This window comes from Aethalodelphis obliquidens, unplaced genomic scaffold (assembly GCF_003676395.1).
Source record: "Aethalodelphis obliquidens isolate GAN/ISIS:26980383/991018 unplaced genomic scaffold, ASM367639v1 scaffold43, whole genome shotgun sequence".
Lineage (NCBI taxonomy): Eukaryota > Metazoa > Chordata > Mammalia > Artiodactyla > Delphinidae > Aethalodelphis > Aethalodelphis obliquidens.
The window spans coordinates 8,930,059-8,951,215 of record NW_020837987.1 but is presented as its reverse complement, the minus strand read 5'-3'; the positions used below and the strand labels follow the sequence as shown (position 1 = coordinate 8,951,215).

The window sequence follows — 21,157 nt, the reverse complement described above, 5'->3', positions numbered from 1 at the left end:
GGGGCCGGTAAGTCCGGCTTCCGGCGTTGAGGACGGTGCTTCCGGGGCGGGCAGCCGGGCCGAAGGAGGAGGGTCTGACAATTGGCGCCGCCGGGTGGGAGGGCGGGCGGCGCGAGTGGGCGCGGGCTCAGAGGGCCAGGTGAGGCGCGGGCCGTGGGTGGTGGGACTGGGTTGGATGAGGTGGGAATGAATGGCGCCTGGGGTTCCGGACTCAGTCCTGGCGCCGCTGTGCGACTCGGCTCTTGACAAGCTACTTCTTTCTCTGAACCTCAGTTGCCTCCTCTGTAGGATGGGGATCAGAATCTGGCTATGGCATCCTCATTATGGGTTGGAGTGAGAAGTCAGCTCGTGCATGTCGGAGCCCCTAGCTCAGCGTCTGGCACACTGCTCACTTGGTTGCTATACTGTTATTGTTTGTATTGTTGATGATGTTTGTACTTGGTGTGGAAGAGCTGGGTGTGGGAGCGTGGAATTGGGAGCCAGCAGATCTCAGTTCAAGTCCTAGCTACACTTTGTGGTAGTGGAACTGTGCCTTCACCTGTCTGAACCTCGTTTTCCTCGTCTATACAACGAAGGCTATTAGCCCCAATATCATAGAGTCATTGTGAGGATGCTGATGAAATGTGCGTGTAAACTCCTTAGCATAGGACCTGACAGTAGAGAGCAGGAGCTCAGTAGATTGGGACTATAATAAAAATGATTCTGAGAGTCATTGGTGTAGATGGGACTTGCAAGGAAGAGAGGAGGAAGGAAGCTCAGAGACGGCGATAGGAAAAACTTGGAATCTGGAGCTGGGCAAATCGACATCCCTCCACTTACTATTTGATAAATTATGCCAAATCCCTTAGTATTACGTTTTCCGTTTTCTTTAAAACTGATGCATTTTCCTCCAGTCAGTTCATTTGAGAAAGAAAATTTGTATTGCTTTGTTAATGGAAAACTAGCATTTTGGCCGTGAGAAGAAGGAAAACTTAACCTGAACTCCAATGGAAGCAGAACGGTCTATTAAATTGTAGACAGAAACTGAAAGAATTGAAAAGGGGATAACTTGTACTATTGTGGTTCTATGTTGTCAGATCCCATGGACCCTGTTAAGTTATACTCTGTTCTCAGCTCACACTTTGCATATGACTGACATCAGCTTAGTGACTGTCCTACCCTTTTCTTGACTCACTTAAGATTTATTTCATGCACATGTACAAAACCTACTGAACATTGTTCTAAGGGCTTGGCGTTTATAAACTCTTTTAACCCTGCTAAGCACTTTAAGAATAGATATGCTTATCCTTCTTTTCTTTTTAATTGAAGTATAGTTGATGTACAATAACTCCTATCATTGTTATTTTATGGTTGAAGGGAGTGAGATCCAGAAAGGTTAAGCCACTTGCCCCAGAGTCAGGGTTAGGAAGTGGTAAACTCGAGATTTGGAGCCAAGCCTTCTAAGGGCTTAGGATGAGGAGTCTAGTGCATGGTGATTACTTGAATTGTGGGAGCTGTCATTTTTCTGTTATTGTTAATGTTATATAATCTTCACTGTGCTGGAGATGGGCTTTTGGTGGTGGAGAGAGGACACTTGAGTCTAGCAGGGAATTCTGCAGTTATAGTGGGAGGATACCAGTACTTAGAGCCTCCTAGTCAGTGTTAACTGAAACTTTGCAAAGACAGACAGACCACAGTGCCTGGCTCATAGTAATCCCTTGACCAGTGTTAATCATAGCCACTGACGGACTTGGGTTCAAACCCTGGCCCTGTAGTTACTTGCTGTGTGACCTCGGACCTGCCACTCTAATCTGTAACTTGGAGATCACTTTTACTTTTTACCGTGGGTGGTTGTGGGGAGTCACTGAGATGTGAACATATTCAGTGCCTGGCACGTAAACATTCAGCAGGAGCTACTGCATGGGCATTGGAATCAGGGAGAACTTGTTTTTGAGTCCTGGTAAAGTGCTTGCTAGATGTGGCATTTGGCAAATGACTGCACCACAATGAGTTGGTTTTTTCATTGATTAAAATGGGGCTAATTATAGTCCTCACTCATGAGGAGGTTGTGAGGCATCAGTGTGATGCCTGGCATTGGTCCTGGTGCATAGATAGTGCCTGGTGTGTGAAATGCTGTTGTTCTGTCTAACTCACTGAAGCCTCTCCGTGCCTTTTGCTCTTTGAGAGATGTTGGTTGTATTGTCTTTGTCCAGTGGTAAAATCCCAAAGGGAAAAGGGATATTAGGAGCCGAGTACAGGGTGAAGTGATGTGCGTGGTCATGTTCATCATCCTACTTGGGAGTAGAGGAGAGAGCCTCACATCTGGGGACTTTGGGAAGGCTTCACAAAGCAGGTGGCAGCCAATCAGAGTGATGGAGAGCTTGCCAGGAGGACAGGAGGAGCAAGCATTCCAGGCACAGGTGACGTTCTGTGTGAAAAGTGGGTGGCAGGCAAAGCACTTGGGTGTTAGAGGGAAAGCTGGGGTGGGAGGCTGGGGGAATAAGAAGAACCAGCACTTCTAGAGTAGGTACTTAGTATACACCAGGCACTCTTGAGCGCTTTGTACATAGAAACTCATCTAGCCCCACAGCAGTCCTCTAAGGCAAGTAATGTTTGTACCATCCCGGTTTACAGATGGGGACACTGAGGCCCGACTGGTGAAGTCCCTTGCCAAGGTCACACAGCTAGTAAGTGGTAGAGCCAGATTTGAATCCTGCAAGTCTGGTTCCAGAGTCCTTACTCTTGTACTATCTCTGTGATACCATCAGAATTGTTGGGGGGGGGGGGGACGGGAACGGGCAGATTGTATGTGATGGTAAACAGAAAGGTGCTGGACAGTGGGCCTTCTGCACCTGTAGAGGAGGCGGAAGTGGGGTGGGTGAAAAGGATCAGAACTGGGGGCTGGAGTGGGTGGAGGGGAGCAGCGTGAGGGGAGAGGGCAGGGACTGAGAAGAGGCGGGCCAGGTGAGAAGTTTGGGCCGGGGCAGCATGGGACAGGTGGTCCTGGAGTCAGGTAGTAGCGAAGCATCAGGTGAGGAAATGATTTCTGTTAGTTCTCTTTCAACACTGCTGTTCACGTGCAGGAGGAAGTCTCCGTTGGGGCTAATACGTCTTTAACACCTTTCTGGCACCTGCTGATCTTATCCAAGCGAAAACTGGTTTTCCATTTCTGCTCTGGGACCCCCTCCTGACTGGTGCCCCACCTCTCTGCCCTGGCCGCTCTCACTTGCCTCCTTGCTCCCTCCCCTGTTCCTGCTGCCCCACGGACATGCCAGATGGGCTCCTGGCTCAGGGCACTGGACTTGCTGTACCTTCTCCTGGAACACGCTTCCTCTGTAAAACTGCATGGCTCACCCCTCCACCTCCTTCAGGCCTCTACATGTCACTTTAGAGAGCTCTTCTCTGACCACCCATTTAGAATTGCAAGTCCTCCCTTCCCGGGCCCTCTGTGTTTTCTCCATAAGGCTAAAGCCTTTCTGACACGTGATATTGTCAACTGGTTTGCTTGTTTACTCTCTGTCTCCCTGTTTCCCGTGTCCCCACCTAGATGCCAAGCTCTGGAGTTTGTTTGTTTTTTGCTGCGCCTTGCGGCATGTGGGAGCTTAGTTCCCTGACCAGGGATCGAACCTGTGACCCCTGCAGTGGAAGCGTGGAGTCTTAACCACTGGACCGCCAGGGAAGTCCTCAAGCTCTGGTTTTTGTTAACCTCAGTATTCCTGGCTCCTAGAACAGTGCCTCACACACAGTAGGTTCTCAGGAAAGAGTTTTTGAGTGGGTGAATGAATGGGTATTTATGGTTAAGGTCTTGGGCAGGGGGTGTCTTTTTTTCTGTCCCTCTCTTATTCCAGCCAGAAACTTGTGAGGTGTGTGGGAATGGAGATGTGGACATTTGCTGCCCCTGGGCCTTATCCGAGGCAGGAGTGATAGTTGTGGTGACAGCTCTGCCCCAGGCTGACTTCCTGCCAGCTGCTCCAGGCTATTCCTGGGCTGTGAGCCCCCAGCCCAGGAACTCTCCCCTGGCAGGCAGACAGGCAGCGAGAGAGGGACGGACACTTAGCCGGCGGCGACTCATGGGTGCTCTCCCCTTGTTCTCTCATGCAGGCTCCAGGGAGCAGAGTGAAGGCGAGGGAGACAATGGTCTCTGTAACTATGGGTGAGTCTTTTCTCTGGGGCCCCCTCTCCCCTCTGCCCTTTCTGAGGTATGACCTTGGTCGGGGGGGGGGCAGGCTGGGGGAGGGAGGGCTGGTCACTGGCAGGAACAGCTGTGCTCCGGGGAACGCGGAGGGAGGGCCAGGGCCTGCCCAGGGCCTATCCACCTCCGCTCTGTATCTGGGCCTGCTGACAACGTATTTTGGCCATAAAGAACTTCAGGCCATAAAGTCCTGAAGTCCAGCAGATTTCTCATATGACCTCTCAGAGCCTCGATTTTCTCACCTGTAAAATGGAGATAGTAACATCCTGGGATGTTGTAAGGATTAGGAGGTTATTGCATGTGAAACCTTGGGCATGGTTCTCAGCAAATGTTATAGCTGTTATTACTCTCATGAGCTTTATCACCACATTCTCTTCGAACTCTGTACTTGGGGATTGCCGAAGCACAGAGATTACTAGCTGGTAGCTTTTAAATTTTTGGAGATTTGTACATATAGAAGAGTACGTAAAACATATTTGTGTGGTCATAAGAGCAATTAAAAAGCAAACGTCTGAGCGCATCCTTTATGATTCTATTTATGTAAAGCACAGAAGCAGGCAAAATCAATCTGTGCCGCTGGAAAGTGTTGACTGCCCTTGCGAGGCAGGGAGAAGTGACTGCCTGGGGAATGTGAGGCAGGAGATGCCTCTGGAATGTTGGCAATGTTTCATTTCTTGATCTGGGGACTGGTTACATGGGTATGTTGGTTTATGAAAATGTATCGACTTGTGTGTACTTTTGTGGGTGAACATAATAGTTCAATAAAAAGGTTTTAAAAAAGCACCCCCCCCCCCCAACCACCGTCCAGGTCGAGAACTAGAAAATTGCCTGCCCCCCTGAGGGCTCCAACCCAATCACACACCCCCGCCCTCCTCCAGATGGAATAAACCACTATCTTCTCTTTGTGATAATCTCTCCTTACCTTTCTTATAGTTGTACCACGAATGAAAACATTCCTATAGACTTGGTTTTGAACTTACGTGAATGCAGTCGTGCCGTGAGGTCTTCCGTGTCTGGCTTCTGTTGCTCAGCGCAGTGTCTGAGTCATCTCTGGTGCTGTGTGTAGCTGCAGTTCTTTGCTTTGCACTGCTCCGTAGTATTTACTGTGTGAGCAGCCACCATTTGTCTGTCGATGCTATTGTCAGTGGGTATTGCATTGTTTCTGGGTTGCAGACAAGCTGCCGTGAATCTTCTAGTGCGTGTCTCCTGGTGTGTACAGCAAGCCACTCCTCTGAGTCCAAGACACACATCGTGGCCCATATTAATATTTCTGAAGTGGGGGTTCATCTTACAGCTGGTGCTTGTGATCATTTAATTGGCAGCATATTTTCCTCCTTAGTAGGACACGAAATGATGGTGACGACCAGACAGGGGGACTTCTGCAGTTCCTTGACGTTGCTTCAGGCAGCTAGCTACCCCCAACCTATGTGGTGTTTTTCCTCCCCTTAATAACAGCTTAATTGAGAGGCAGTTCACATTTCATACAATTCACTGAAGCGTACAAGTCCATGGTCTTTATATTCTGTGTTCGCAGTTATGCAACTGTCACCACAATCAATTTCAAAATATTTTCATCACTCCCCGCAAAACCCGAATACCCATTAGCATTCACTCCCCCCTCCCCCCTGCTCTCCCACCCAGTCCCTGGCAACCACTAATCTACTTTCTGTCCCTATAGATCTCTACAGATTTACCTCTTCTGGACATTTCACATAAATGGAACTATTGTGTGGTAGTTTTTGACACTTAGACCAAAGGTGCCTGCTTTTGGCTAAGGGAACCCAGGGCCCCATGCCTGGACAGGTGGATAGTGCCTGTGAAAAGTAGAAAAAGGTCCGCTTTTCCTCTGGGCTGCTGGAGGATGTCCTGAGGGCATGAGCTCCTCACTTGCCTCAGGCCCAGGGGGACTGGCCTGTGGCTGGGTGGGCAGGGGCCTCTTCGGGAGGGGATGCACCTGAGCCCCCTACCCCCCACCCATGCAGTGTCTCATCCAGAGTGTGTCTCTTTCCCTGCTCTGAGCCTCAGTTGTCTTACCAGCAAAATGGGCATAGTAACACCAACTTTCTTCTTATCTAAAATAGCATGGATTGTTGGATGTACTGTTATGTACCCTGAGAAAGATAAAGAAAAAAATGTTGCCAATTAAATTGTGGCACACCATCAATTGTGAGGTAAATCCTAGTTTCAGAGATATTAAAATGTGAAAGAAAAGTTCTCCTTGGAACCAATAATCTTCTCTAACACCTGGCCTGACAGGTCAGGGTCAGTTTGAAGGTCACACCCAAGAGGCCAGGAAAGAACTTTGGAAGCAATCAAGCTACATGGATGGGGTCTGCCTGGTCTTGGCTCCATGTGTAGTGGTGGCATCATCATCACCATTATCCCCTTCATCATCATCATCATCATCATGGCTGCAATGGGTTGAGGACATCCTCTGGGCCATGTGCCACTTAGAGCCCTTTTTGTGGACTTCCTCTTTAGTCTGCACGATGACCAAGGACATCAGTGCTGTTATCACTAGAATGTCAGCTCCATGAGGAAAGGGACTCTGTCTTGTGCCCTGCGGTATCCCCAGTGCCTAGAGGAGGGCCTGGTGTGTGCCAGGTGCTCAGTACATACTTGTTGAATGTATTACCCTAGAGGACACCGAAGCCCCAAGCGTTACCTTGCCCAAAGTCCCTCAGCCGGGAGATGGCAGAACCGGGATTTGAACCCATGCTCCAAACATGCTCACCCTGAGGCCGGGCTGCTTCTGTGTGTGTGTGTAGAGGGGGGTTGCTTCTGACACCCAGGGGTCAGCTCTGCAACCCTTCTTTCCATCCACCTATGAACCCTGTCACCCTCGGGGCCCGCACCTGCTGATGGGGACCTGGATGGAGAACCCAGAGTCCTGGCTCCCCCAAACCAGTCATTGGCCAAGCATGGGGGGGTGATTGCTGCAGGTCACGCTCCAGAGCAGGGCAGAGCTGCAAGGAGAAGGGCGGTATGGAAGCACAGGGCCTTGGGAAGTCTGCTTCTTGTTAGCAGGGTGGCCTGGGGAGGGTCCCCCGACCTCTCCCTGCCTCAGTTTCCTCACTGGCAAAATGCGGGCGTCAATGCTGCCTAACCCACAGGGCTGTCAGGCCGGCTTAGTTCCGTCGTATATGCAGAGCTCTCAGGCCCAGGGCCTGGCGTTTGATGAGCATTTAATTTGCGGGAGCTGCTGCTGTTGTGGTTTGCTGCTGCTCTTCTCTAAGGAGAGTAACGTGAATAATGAGCCCTGTCTATGCCCCCACCCCCCAGCCACTTCCGAGTGGATCCAGTTCTTTAAGGAAGCCGGCATTCCTCCGGGACCTGCTGTCAATTACGCAGTGATGTTTGTGGATAACAGGTAAGGCTGCCGAGGGGACGGGGCTGAACCTGGGGAAAGGAGGGGAGTCAGGGGGCTGGCTGGCCCACCCACCCTGGCCCACTGTGGCCTCCCTGCCGACCCTCCCCTGCAGGATCCAGAAGAGCATGCTGCTGGATCTCAACAAGGAGATCATGAATGAGCTGGGCGTGACTGTGGTGGGCGACATCATTGCCATCCTCAAGCATGCCAAGGTGGTGCACCGCCAGGTGGGTGCTCCACTCGACTCCTCTGTCCCTGGATTTAGGGTGGGGTGGGGGGGCAGTGGTAGAGCCGACTGGAGGCTTGGAAGTAAAGGTGGGCAGACTGGATTCCAAGGCTGGTTCCACTGTTTGCTGTGTGACATCGGGCGTGTTGCCCAACCTCTCTGAACCTTACTTTCTCCACCTGTAGGATGTACGTAGGCAAACCAGTTTCGCAGGAGGGTTGTGAGTACTGAGTTATATAAAGCCCTAGGACAGTGTAAACAGCAGGCCGCGGTAGGGGCTCGCTTTAAGTATTATTATTACTAGTTTTCATCTTCCTCATGATAGTTATCCGTACCAGGACTCTTTCTCTGTCCCCAGAACAGGAGCTCTCTATGTGGGACCCAGTTGGTGGCTTGGCCAACAGCATGGTGGTTCCCTTCTTGGCCCTTCTGCTTACAGTGACCTTGGACTAGTGATTTCACCTCCCCGAGTCTCTGAAACAGGCTTTTCACACAGCCCTGCTGCATGGGGTCACTGTGGCCATTTACCAGAGAGTGTATGTGGCACCAAGTGCCAGGCCTGGAGTGAAGAGCTCGTTTAGTTATGATAGTTAGCACTTACCAAGCACTTGCCGTGGCCTGTCAGGCCCTGTCTTCGTCCTCGACGAATATGAGCTCACTTACTCCTCCCTCCACTTGACTGAGAAGGAAGCTTGCTTCAGAGCTGCGCTCTCCAGCACTCCACTTTACCGAGTGATGGCAGCTGGGGTTATTCTCGTCAATTTTAGTAGCTCCCTCCATCCAAGGGACAGGCCTTCGTCTGTCCACCATCCAGGGCAAGACCCCGCAGTGAGGGCTTTCTCAAGCCAGGGACGTTAGCTGAGTTATCACGGAGGTCACTGAGCAAAACGATTTCTTTAAACTTTTAAATTTGAGACCAATTTTAGATTTATAGAAAAGTTCCAACAGTCATACAGAAAGTTTCTGTACTTCCTTCACCCAGCTTCCCTTAATGTTAACATCTTCCATAGCCATGGTCCATTTGTCAAAACTAAGAAATGGACATTTGTAGTATGCTATTGTTAACTAAATTATAGACTATTTGGATTTCATTAGATTTTCCACTAATGTCATTTTTCTGTTCCAGGAGACCACATGGCATTACTTCTCACGTCTCCTTAGTCTCTTTTGATTTGGGACAGTTTCCTAGTCTTCCCAGGTTTTTGATGACCTTCACAGTTTTGGAGAGTGCTGGTCAGGTGTTCTGTAGCAGCGTGTCCCTCAGTTTGGGTGTGTCTGATGCTTCATTATGATTAGGAGGGAAATGTTTTGAAACCACTGACAGCTCAGGCCCTGATTCCCCGAGTTTTGCTCAGATATCTGGGTTCCCTCTTCCGCCAGCTTATGCCCCTGTCCCCATGGTAACCGGGCACCTGTTTTCTTTACAGGACATGTGCAAAGCTGCCACTGAGTCGGTGCCCTGCAGCCCCAGCCCCCTTCCAGGCGAGATTCGCCGAGGCGCCTCTAGCGGTGAGTCCCATGTGTTCAGGCCTCCTTTCCTTCGGCAGTGGAGTTCACAGAGGTGGAAGCAAAGGCATCCGAGGCTCTCGTCTCTTAGGTAGTGAGTGGCTGTATATACAGTGGATTTTCGTTTGTGGTCGTTCCATTCTACACAGCCACTGCGAACACCGAGTCAGTGAATACTGAATCACTTCTCCCAGGGGAATACGGGGTCACCACGTTTTCATCATCTGACCAATACACAACTTTATTTATGTGTGTTTCTGTTCCAAGACACCTTATTTAATATATGGTGTTGATTCATAAACATTGGACTCACAGCCCGCAGCACTAAAACTGCCTGAACGAAGCTTATTGAACGCACGTATTTTTTCCATAAGGCACATCCCAGCCTTCTTGAACTTGGGACACTAGACAGCACCTTATCACCATGCTTGCCATTTTAAACAGCAAAATCACTAACAAAAAGCACAAAGATGTGAAAATAGCAAGAAGGAGACCGTAAATAGACTGTGGCACTAAATAGACTTGTTTACTAAGTGAGAGCTGCAACAGGAAGGCAGAGCGTCGCCTTGTTTGACCTCAGTTGGGAACGTGTGTTGGGCGACTCAAGTTTTTTGCCTCTCTGTGCATGTCTGTGAATGACCACAGAGCAGCACGAGTATTCGTTTTGAGGTTACGAATAAATTTGTGAACAGGCGAATTTACAAAATGGAATCTGAATGGTAGGAATCAACTGTATTTATACTTTTGTTTTTTTCAGCAGTGTGACACTTAAAAGATTTAACATATGTATTGATTAGCTTTTGCTGCTTAACAAGCCACCACAAAACTGGCTTAAACACAGACTTTTTAACAAAAATTTTTATTGAAATATAGTTGATTTACACTGTTGTGTTAGTTTCAGGTATACAGCAAAGTGATTCAGTTATACACACACACACACACACACACTCACACACATATATATCTTAGTTCCCTGACCAGGGATCGAACCCGTGCCCCCTGCAGTGGAACGAAAGCTCAGAGTCCTAACCATTGGACCGCCAGGGAATTCCCTATATATATGTTCTTTTTCCAGATTCTTTTCCATTATAGGTTATTATAAAACAGTGAATATAGTTCCCTGTGTTACACAGTAGGGCCTTGTTGGTTATCTACTCCATATATAGTAGTGTGTATATTTGAATCCCAAACTCCTAAATTATCCAGCCCCCCCCGCCCTTTCCCCTTTGGTAACTATAAGTTTGTTTTCTCTGTCTGTGAGTCTATTTCTGTTTAGTAAATAAGTTCATTTGTATCATTTTTTTAAGTCTGTCTGATTTACTTAGTATGATAATCTCTAGGTCCATCCATGTTGCTGAAAACACAGACTTTTATTTCTCATGATTCTGTGACTTGGCTGGTCACTTCTGCTCCGGGACAGCTCAGCTGATCTCAGTGGTCACTTGGCAGCTCCTAGATCTCTTGATCTAGGATGGCCTCCCTCACACATCTGATGGTTGGCTTGGTGTCATCTGGGCCAAAAGAGGTGACTTGGCCACACGTCTCTCATTATCCAGCAGGCTAGCCCAGGCTCATCTACACCGTGGTGATTGTAGGGTTCCCAAAAGCAGCATGAGAAGGCAGGACCCAATGTGCAAAGCACCTCTTAAGTCTCTGCTTGTATAACATTTGCTTCTGTCCCATTGGCCAAAGCCAGTCACATGGCTAAGCCCAGCATCAGTGTGGTCAGGGCCTACCCAAAGGCATGGACGAAGGGAAGTTGAACAAATTGGGTTCGTTTCTGCAGTGATCCCTCTCAACTGACATACAGAAAAGGGTTCCGATGACAGAGGGGCAGCTGAATGACTTTTCACAAATGGAGCACGCACGTAGCCTGCGGAGTCCAAATCCAGAAACAGAAGAGATGACTGACGTCACTCACCACCTCTCAGGGGTATCCACTGCCCTGATTTCTAACAGCTTTGGTTAGTTTTGCCAATCTTTCAAACCTATATAAATGTAAGCAGGTAGTATGTACTTTTTTTTTTTGCCATTTTTGAGTCTCTTAAATAGTTTAAAATAAGTTTAAAAAATTAAAACAAAAATACTAATGGAGAAAATAGGCAGTTAAAAGAGTAGGGGAAACAGGCACAGATGGAAAAGGGTGGAGAAGAGTACCCCAAAACATTCCGGTCACTTGTGTACACTTTGTAATACTGAACATGTGTGTCCGCACTGGGAGGAACAAAGAACAGTTCGTTGTACTCTGGCGTCTGACTGCAACTCAGCTTCAGTGGCTCACAGACAGAGCTGTTTCCCCTCCACCCAGGTGATGCTTACCTGGCGTGAGAAAACACCATATCCCTTTTAAGCAAGACCTTGCCCTCTGTGGCCATTGCAAGAGGCAGGCCCTCTCAACTGCTTATGTTTTGTAGCAGAAAATCCCGATCGTGTTGCATTTGGCCTGTCAGAGTGCTGTGAGTGGAGGCTCTGGGCGCAGATTCCACACAGCCACTCATCAGAAAGCCACTCCTGGGAATTCCCTGGCGGTCCAACGGTTAGGACTCGGCGATTTCACTGCCGGGGCCCGGGCGAGGCCACAAAAAAAAAGAAAGCAAGCCACCCCTATCGGGCTGAAGAAGTGTCTTGGGAAGATCACGGGAGGGTGTATGCCAGATCATCAACAGCAGTGAGCAGGCCTGAAAACCGACCATTTCTTCCTGGGTGGTGGGGAGGGAGAAGGTCTCGTTGGGAAGGGCCAATCCCCAGACTTCTGGGTGCCAGCAGTGCTCCCGTTCCTGACCTGGGTGGTGGGTATATGGGAATTGATGTTAAACGATCTGTGTAGGTTTGATGTCTTTTTCTGTCTGCTGTAGTTATAGTTTAAAAAGTAACCAAGCAATATGGAATTATAATCAGGTGTTGAGGGTCATTATGGGGGACTTCAGGAGGCTTTGAGAGACAGCACATGGCAGAAAGAGAGAAGGCTTTCTTGGGGGTAGGTAGGACAAAATATCAAAGTCTGAAAGCCATTGTGGGGCGGGGGTTGGTGCTGGGCCTGCTGAGCAAGCGATAGTAGCGTGAAGGTTCCCCCTCTCCCCTCCCTGCAGGGCTTCCCCAAGAGCTCAGCAAACCCGTACTCTGAAGCTAGCAGCAGCTGCACCTGGAGACATAGTCCGTCTCCTCCCCCCACTGGAGTTGGCCCTCCAGTCTGCTCGCTGTAGCCCACCTTGCACCCTGGGACATCCCTTCTCCTGCTCCACAGAATTCAGGGGGGCCAGAGACTGCTTTCCAACCCTGAGGGAGGTCACCTCTTTTCTTGCCCCAGCCCAACTGGAGCCAGACCCACATTGCCCAGGGCCCTGGCTGAGTGACCCCACTCCCCGAGTCTCAGTTTCCTCATCTATAAAATTGGTTTACAGTGAAGCCTGTCTAGTAGGGGTGTTGGGAGGTTCGGTGACCATGTTCATCTTTTCAGTAGATGTTTACTGAAGACCTGTGAAGTACCAGAAACTGTGGTTGGCACTGGGGATACAGCGATGAACAGACAGTGTCTCCTCTGTGTTATTATAAGTATAGTCTTGTGGGAGAGTCTACCAGTAAACAAACAAATGTAATTTTCATGTCAAGCAGTAATAAGGGCAGGGAAGTATTCTCTGAGGAGAGGCCGTCTGAGAGGAGACCTGAACGCAGAGACAGAGCAAGCCCATTGCTACTGGGGGAGCTGCACGCCAGACCTATGAACAGCAAAGTGCCCTGAGTGGGCGTGTACTTGCTGAGCGAGGAAGATCCTGGAGGCCAGCGTGGTGGAGGGAGAGGGGAGGGAAATGCTCAGTGCAGGGCTGGGTAACTGATAGGTGAAGTGTGCTAGGAACCCATCTGGTCTGGGGCCTCAGGAAAGGCCCCCAGGGCAGGGAGGGGCGGGCTAGTTACTGGGAAGACAGGCCCACCCCAAGCATGCCTGCCTTGACAGTGCAGCCACAGGGTGCCTCTGGCTGCCCTATCCCCATGCTGCGGTCCCAAGGTTGCCTTCCCCATCCTGACCCCTTCCCAGGGCCCCGCCCCACTGGACTCTCCTCTTTCCTCCTGGCAGCCGCCTCCCGGATGATCACCAACAGCCTGAACCGAGACTCCCCACCTGGCACTCCCCCCAGGCGGCCGGACACCAGCACCTCCAAGATCTCTGTCACTGTGTCCAACAAGATGGCAGCAAAGAGTGCCAAGGCTGCCGGTGAGGGGACTCAGGCAGGTGGTGGGAGGAGCTGGGGGCGAATGTGGGTTGGCAGACGGTATTTGGGGGACGTGCTCCCAACGTTGCAGGGTGCTTTGGAGGCTACAAGGTGTCCAGAGTGTTCAGACTTGGTCAGATCACTGCACCTCTGTGGGCCTCACTGTAGAAGGGGGCTGGTGACACCCGCCCCAGAGGATGGTTGGAAGCGCTCGAGATGGTGTCCTTAAGCGTGGGTGCACTGCAGTTCTCATGCGGTGGCTGTTTCAGTCTTTTTGTACTTCTTATTTTATTGTGGTAAGAACACTTAACGTGAGCTCTACCCTCTTCACAAAATTTTAAGTGTACAGTACAGTATTGTTGACTATGGGTGGTTCAGTCTTTTTTAACAGATGGTCACTGAGCCCCGCAGTGGTGCCCGGCCCTGTGCTTGATGCCTGGGGTCAAAGGTAAAGAAGCTACCTTTCCTCTTAGCGGCCAGAGGGATCCTTTAAAACCTTCAATCTGATCCTTTCACACCCTTGTCTAGAACTCTCCAGGGCTTCCCATTGTTCCACTAATAAGGTCATCTTCCCCCATGGCCTTACTGGGCCCTGCGACACGTGGGTTCACATCTCGCTTGCTGCCTCGGTTCCCCTCCAGGCTGCTTCCCGTCGTGGGGCCTTTGCCCTGATGTTCCCTTCTCCCACACCTTCCTCTTCCACAGACTTTTCCATGCTTGGCTGCCGTTCCTCTTCCAGGTCTCAGCTGGTAAGCTGGGAATGGGACTCCGGCCTTTGGGCTTCCAGGCCCTCCTGTCCATCACACTCTCCTGCCTTTGTTGGACCCATCCCCACAGCAGTGATCTTGGCCCAAGTTGAAACAGAGGCCCAGGGTGGGGGCTTGGCTGTCCTGGCCCCCAGCCCCATCACACCCCGTACACCTCCATCACACGTGCCCCCTTTTGACCACGTGTGTCTGCAAGTGCCTCATCCTCCTTCTGATCTTTCGATTTATGTGCCATGAGCAAGGAAGTTAAAATTCATTTCTAAAGTATTGAAAAGATGGGGAGCCTGGGAGGGACTGGCTCTCTTCAACTCAACACATTTGAGGAGAGTCTTTCTTTTAAATTGAGGTGTAATTTACTTATGCACGGTGCACAGATTGTAAGTATATACCTTGACTAATTTTTAAAAAGTGATTACACCTGTGAAAGCACCACCTAGATGGCTTTTCCACCACCCAGCAGTTTCCCCATCTGAGGGGGATTCTGCCTGGGCTGGGAGGTGAGCCTGCTGGGGGACAGAGGGCCAGAGCCACAGAGAGCCTGGGAGGCCCGCCACAGCCTTCTGCGACCCCACTGTGCCCAGACCCCTGAGTTTCCCGGTGGTTCAGCCAGTGGCCTTGGGGGTGGCTGGGAGGATAAGGGATTCCAGTCACGTGAAAGCGTGGCGATAAAGGGCACGTGTGTGCCCTTTGCAGGGCGTCCAGCCCCCACCCCAGGAGAACATTCCATCCCAGAAGACGCTCACCACCCCCTCCTCCCCCAGCAGCCCTGGCCCGCCAGGAGGAGGAGAGCTTGACTGGTCCCACCAAGCGGCGCCGGGTCACGGCCGAGATGGAGGGGAAGTACATTATCAACATGCCCAAAGGCACCACTGCCCGGACCCGTAAGATCCTGGAGCAGCAGCAGGCAGCGAAAGGTACTGGCCCCGGTGGGGAGTGGGCGGCACAGACTGTGTTTCCCTTTTGCTGCATCTTGCAGGGTTGGTCACGTCCTACAGGCAGTGGCCCAGAAGCAGGCTCTGATGGGGTCCAGGGGGCCTTGGACGGAGGGGACAGTGATGGTGGCCATAGTAGAGGAGGACGCATCACTGCCTCTGTCTTCTTGTCCTGCAGTTAGCATAGCAGGGCTCCTCGGTGCCTCAGCTGCCGCCTCTTCCCCGAGGGACCGTGGCACGGATTCAGTGCTAGCCTGCCTGTTAAATGAGTGACTGTGCCTGGCTGAGGGCAGGTGCCCAAGACAGTAGGAACCGTCGTTACGAGCCAGAGGTGTCTGGTTGAGATTCAGTCCACAGCTGGGATTTGAATCTGGTGGTACAGAGATGGTCTTCCTTACAGTGTTCCATTTAGAATATTGTAAACGTTCTCATGGAAAAACATCCAGCGGATGCAGAAGCATGTACAGTAAGAACAAACTCTCTCCCCTCACTCCCGTATCCCACACGTATTGTTAACCTTTCCAGACCAGCATCTGTGAATGTAAATGCATCTGTTTGTACAGTTACACATATCCAGGCATTTTTTTCTTTCTAAGCACAAATAGCATTGTCCTGTATGTATTGTTCTGTAACTTTTTTACTGAAGATCGTTCCATCTTCTTCATTCTTTTTAATGGTCGTTGAATATTTTCATAGTACTTCTGTGCTGTAACCTAGTAAGCATTCTCCTGTTAGTGGCTCTTCAGGCTGTAACTTAGGGAGAGCATTACCATTCATCAGGTTCTCTGAGAGGCCCATGGCCCCCAAAATAGGGAAAGGAACCAGAAGGGATTAAGAACTCTTCCCGCACACACACTTCATGAATTGGTACTAAGGTGTGAGGACCGGAAGTGTCCATTTTAGTGGATCCTTCCCACATTTGGCACTAGCCAGAAGTGTGTGGGCTAAGGTCAGTGTTAGCCGACAACACAGACGTAAAACCTAACTGGGCCCAGTCGGTGCCTGCTTGGACCAGAGCTGCCTGGGGTCTGGGCTGGCTGTGTCGACCCCTCCCTGTCTGCACGGCGCTCAGCCAGGCCTGGGCCCCCAGGGGCCACCCAGCAGGCGCTGGCTCATGGCCTCACTTCCCTCCCAGGTCTCCACAGGACGTCTGTGTTTGACCGCCTTGGCGCCGAGACCAAGGCAGACACGACGATGGGGAATAAAGTGAGTTGGAAATGGGGGAGCCACTGGGGACTCTCAAATTCTCGTCTTCCCTGGGTGTTGTTCCTGGCATTTCCCACATACATCTCACCCTGTCTCACCCACCTTTCCAGGCCCAGTGCCCTTCTCTGCACTGGTGGCTTCCCTGTCTGTCTTCTATCCCGACCTCTCTCCCGATTTCCAGCCCCGGGGGTCTGGCAACTCATGGATGCCGCCCTCGGACCCCTCCCACCACCATGTCCCCAAACTGTCCTCAGCATCTTTCCCCAAAGCAAAACGTCCCCTGGGCCCTGTCTCGGGTGCCCCACCGTCCCCACTCCAGGCAGTCTTGAGTCTGATGGGGCCATTGGTCCCCACCTGTCTGCCACCTCTCCCTGCCTGCGTAGGGCAGTGGCCTCCTAGCTGGTCTCTGCACAGCTCCTGTGAACCCCTCCAGCCCTTCGCCCACAGCGGCAGCACGTGCTGCCTCCAGGACAGGCCCTCCCCCCTCGCCCTCGGGAAACCCTTCAGAGGCTTTTCACAGCCCGCTCTTCTTCCTCCACCTGCGGTCCCGCAGGCCTAACCACGGCATGTGCTTGGGAGACGCAGCCTGAGCCCATCGCCTGGCACAAATCCGTCTCTGCCACCGCCTGGCTGCATGGCCTTGACTGTGTCACTTAAGCCCTTTGTACCTCAGTTTCCTCCTCCGTATAGTACCTCACAGCGTGGTCGTGAGGACTGAGTGAGGTATAGCTGCGTAGCGCGGGGGCTGTCTGGGTGCAGTGGTGAGCATCTTTATTTATTTATTTTTAAATTTTTAAAATTTTATTTTATTATTTTTGGCTGCATTGGGTCTTCGTTGCTGCGCACGGGCTTTCTCTAGTTGCGGCGAGCGGGGGCTACTCTTTGTCGTGGTGCGCGGGCTTCTTACTGCGGTGGCTTCTTGTTGCCGAGCATGGGCTCTAGGCGCGTGGGCTTCAGTAGTTGTGGCATGGGGGCTCAGTAGTTGTGACTCACGGGCTCTAGAGCGCTGGCTCAGTAGCTGTGGCGCACGGGCTTAGTTGCTCCGCGGCACGTGGGATGTCCCCGGACCAGGGCTCGAACCCGTGTCCCCTGCGTTGGCAGGCGGATTCCTAACCACTGTGCCACCAGGGAAGCCCTGGTGAGCATCTTTAAGTGGCACCTTTGAGTAACTCTGGTGGAGCTCGCCAGCTGCCTTTTGTTCCTTGCTCACCAGGGCTCACCCACTCTGGCTTTTTCTCACTGCCTAAATCTTATCATGAGTGTGATAATAGCACTCAGGATCACGTGGCTTGAAGGTGCAGCCATGGAAAGAGCTTCGCACGTAGTGAGTGTGCCGTAAATATGATTCTTATTCCTGTCTTGGGGACTTAGACGGCACTCTTTACTCTCTTAAACGTTGATGCCTCAGAGAAGGCTGTCCTGAACTCTGAGAGGAGGTGAGGCCTCCCTGTACCCTGCTCTCCAGCGCTCCCCTCTCCTCCCAAGAACACTAATTAAGGCTCATGGGATCTTAATTCCCAGGGATTGAGCCTGGGCCCTTGGCAGTGAGAGCGCGGAGTCCTAACCACTGAACCTCCAGGGAATTCCCTCTCGTAATTAGAGAATTACTTGTGCTGTATCCGATGCTGGGTCTGTTTTCCCCACTGGACTGTGAGCCCCCTGAGAGCAGGACCAGGCCTGTCTTGGTCACCACTGGGTCCCCAGCACTGCCCAACACAGGGCCAGGTATTGACCTGGGACTCAGAGAATGTCTGTGGAGCAAATGACCGAATTTGCCTTTTCTCTCACATTCGCCTGTAGACCTTTGCAAATGGTCTTCCCTTTCGCCTCCCCTCCCGCTCCCTCTTTATTCGACTCACTTCCACTCGGCTTTCAGATCTCATCTCTGATGTCCCTCTCCAGGGAGCCTTCCTCTCCTGGCCTCCTCCAGCTCCCTGGGCTTGCCCTCTCATGACTCTGATCACTGTCTAGTGCGTCACCGATGGGTGTTTTTCCTGACTGTGAGCCCCGTGACGTAGGCACAGATGAGGCAGCTCTCTGTGAATGCATGTTGAGCGACTAAGTGACTCACTTGTTCTATCTCTGACCTCCACAGCCCACAGGAGTCTTCAGCCGCCTGGGGGCCACCCCAGAGACCGACGAGGATCTGGCTTGGGACAGTGACAACGACAGCAGCAGCTCTGTCCTGCAGTATGCCGGGGTCCTGAAGAAGCTAGGCCGGGCCCCAGCCAAAGCCAGTCCCCAGCCCGCACTAACTGTCAAAGCCAAGGCCACAAGCTCGGTGGCAACGGCCGCTGCCCCAACGCTGCGGCGCCTGGCATTTTCCTCACAACCTGGGCTCGAGAGGAAGCCGGAGTCCCTATCCAAAGTCAGCATCGTCCAGAGACTGGGCAAGGCTGCCCTCGTGCCAGAGGCCCAGGACAGCCAGGTCACGAGCACCAAGAGTAAGTCCTCGGCTGAGGTCAAGGTCACCATTAAGAGGACTCTGGTGGGGCCCCGGGGGAGCAGCTCCAGCGAGGGCCTTGGTGCCCAGATGGACCACGCGGGCACTGTGAGCGTGTTCAAAAGACTGGGCCGCAGGACCTTCTAGCCCAAGGGCGGGGCGCAGGCCCCTCTCCAGCCTCCAGGCTCCATCAGAGTCTTCAGCGAGGGCGCGCGCACGCCCCCTGCCGGCTGCCGGGTGACACTGCTTGTCTCCCTCAGGCATTCCGCCAGCCTGAGCTTCCTGGGGATTCGCCCGGTGTTTCTGAGTCTGAGACGGTCATTGTGGCCCGGCCTTGCCGCTCTGGGACTTTCCCTTCTCTCGCGTCCTCTGTTCTCTCCTCTCTGACCGTGGCCTTGGCAGGACACACTTTTCTACCTCTCCAAGTGCCAAGTGCCCTTTTCCTGTCCTCCATTCCCCATACTCCCTCTCAGCAACATCTGCTGCCTCAAACCCCGGCTCCGGGCCTCCCTGTCCCCCAGGGTGGGTGTCGTCTGAAGGGGCTCCCATATCCCCCACCCCCCTGGCTTCCTCACTTCCCTCCCTCCTCTGCCCCCTCCCCCCGATGCTTTGACTTCTCTCTCTCCGTCTCTTCACTCTGTTCATTTCTTTTCTGTTTTCTGTCCCTGTGGCAAGGCCCGACTGTCCGCTGCGTCCTGCCTGACCCTCCTGCACCTCCGGCCTCCCAGCGGCCCCCTCGTCGGTGGCGGTGGCGTCGAGCCTGTAGAGACTGTTAGCCGCCGTCACTCCTAGGCTGGAGGGACCGCCCCAGACCCCAGGCTGCAGCCGGGGCACCTGCCTGGGCACCTTTTTCCCTGAAAGTCGGTGGCGGGTGGGGGGTAAGGGGCACTAAGAAGGGAAGCCAGCACCGAGAGAAGAAAACAGCTATTTTAATATATTTTTGTGACGTTCAGACTGTTTCCCTCCCCTCCTTCAGGGCGAGTCGCAGGACTGTTTTTCTGCATGAAGCACAGTGCGGGCGGGGCACCCACGAAGGGTTGGGCCTCGTCTCTGAGGGTCAAGCTCCCCACATACATAGGTGGGCCGTGTTTTTGCTGCAGGCCCCGAGGTGAAGGGAGTCACGGTCATGGCCATCATCTAGTTGGGCCTCCTCCTCCCCTCGGCAACGCGCAGGGCTTCTGTCCCTCTGCCCGCCCCTTCCACGGATTTCCCGTTTCTGCCCCTCTGCCTGTGGATGGCTTTCCAGACCGCAGGCTTCACTTGCGGGTGCCTGTGGATTTGACTGTTTATCTACTCCCCACTGCACAGCACCTGCTCTGTGCCAGGCCTGTTCTAGGAGCTGGGGATCCATCCATGAGCAAGGCAGACAAGTCTCTTCCTGCGTGGCTGACCTCTCTAGCCAGGGAGACAGGCGGTAATCTGTAAACCACAATTTGCCATTTGAACCATTTTTAAGTGTACTGTTCAGGGGGTGCCCAAAGAATTGGAAGGGTGACTGCAAGTGACCAGGGCCTCTTAGATGTTTGGGGCAAGAAGGCCTTTCAGAGGAGGTGACCTGTAGGGTGGCCTGTGTGCAGTTCAGGCAGAGGAAACAGCCAGGGCCGCAGCTCTGAGGCGGGACAGTGAACACGGAGAACACCAGCGTGGCTGGCAGGTGAGTGAGGGGCCGGAGGAATCTGGACCTCCTCCCAAGAGTGCTGAGGAGTCTGGGGGCGTTTAAAGCAGGCAAGTGATGGTCTGAGCTGCCTTTTACGAAGATTGCTTGGGCCACTGTGAGGAGGACAAGTTGCCGGGAGGGCAGGGGCGGAGGCGGGGAGGCAGCGTGGGGAGAGATGGTGGGTGGGGGAGGCAGTGGGTGGACCTTGTGTGCGCTTCGGAAGGGGCAGCAGGACTCTCCACACGGGTGGATTGGAAATTGGGGCAAGGAGAGGGGCTGGATCACACCTAGATGGAGGACTTGAGCATCTAGAGGAAGGTGCTGTTTGTGGAGCCGGCTGGGGCGGGAGGGCGCTCAGGTGTCAGGCGTTGACTGAGAGGTGAGCAGGCTGCTGGGGCGACAGCTTGGGGGGTGCTCAGAGTACAGCCGTGTTCAAAGCCGAGGGCCTGGCGATACCAGCTGGAAAAGGGTATAGAGAGAGGAGGGGACCCAGAAGGGAGTCGGGGCCCTTTTCCCATGTAGAGAACAGGATCTGATAAGGAGATTACCAAGGAGTGGGCAAGGGGTTTGGAGGAGAACTCACTGCAGGTAAAGCTGAGATTAGAACTCATCCATTTTTTTTGTTTGTTTTCATTGTGGTAAAATATACATAACACAGAGTTTACCGTTTG

General features: G+C 52.4%; 1 protein-coding gene across 9 annotated transcripts; it reads left to right on the top strand.

Moving 5' to 3' along the window:
• The first annotated feature begins 96 nt into the window (after window positions 1-96).
• Window positions 97-21,151, top strand: CUNH19orf47 (chromosome unknown C19orf47 homolog). 9 transcript variants are annotated; one of them, XM_027079549.1, is made up of 12 exons: window positions 152-2,397; window positions 2,611-2,666; window positions 4,081-4,132; window positions 7,454-7,541; window positions 7,654-7,768; window positions 9,195-9,276; window positions 13,346-13,483; window positions 13,860-13,929; window positions 14,187-14,230; window positions 15,010-15,162; window positions 16,316-16,386; window positions 18,482-21,151. In XM_027079549.1, the coding sequence occupies exons 1-12, from the start codon at window positions 2,247-2,249 to the stop codon at window positions 18,974-18,976; spliced, it is 1,515 nt and encodes a 504-aa protein (XP_026935350.1). In that variant the 5' UTR covers window positions 152-2,246; the 3' UTR covers window positions 18,977-21,151. The 9 variants fall into 9 exon arrangements, with proteins under 9 accessions (XP_026935353.1, XP_026935357.1, XP_026935351.1 ...); XM_027079557.1 differs by having other exon boundaries at window positions 2,285-2,399; window positions 2,614-2,666; XM_027079556.1 differs by lacking the exons at window positions 152-2,397; window positions 2,611-2,666 and adding an exon at window positions 98-139.
• The last annotated feature ends 6 nt before the right edge of the window (window positions 21,152-21,157 follow it).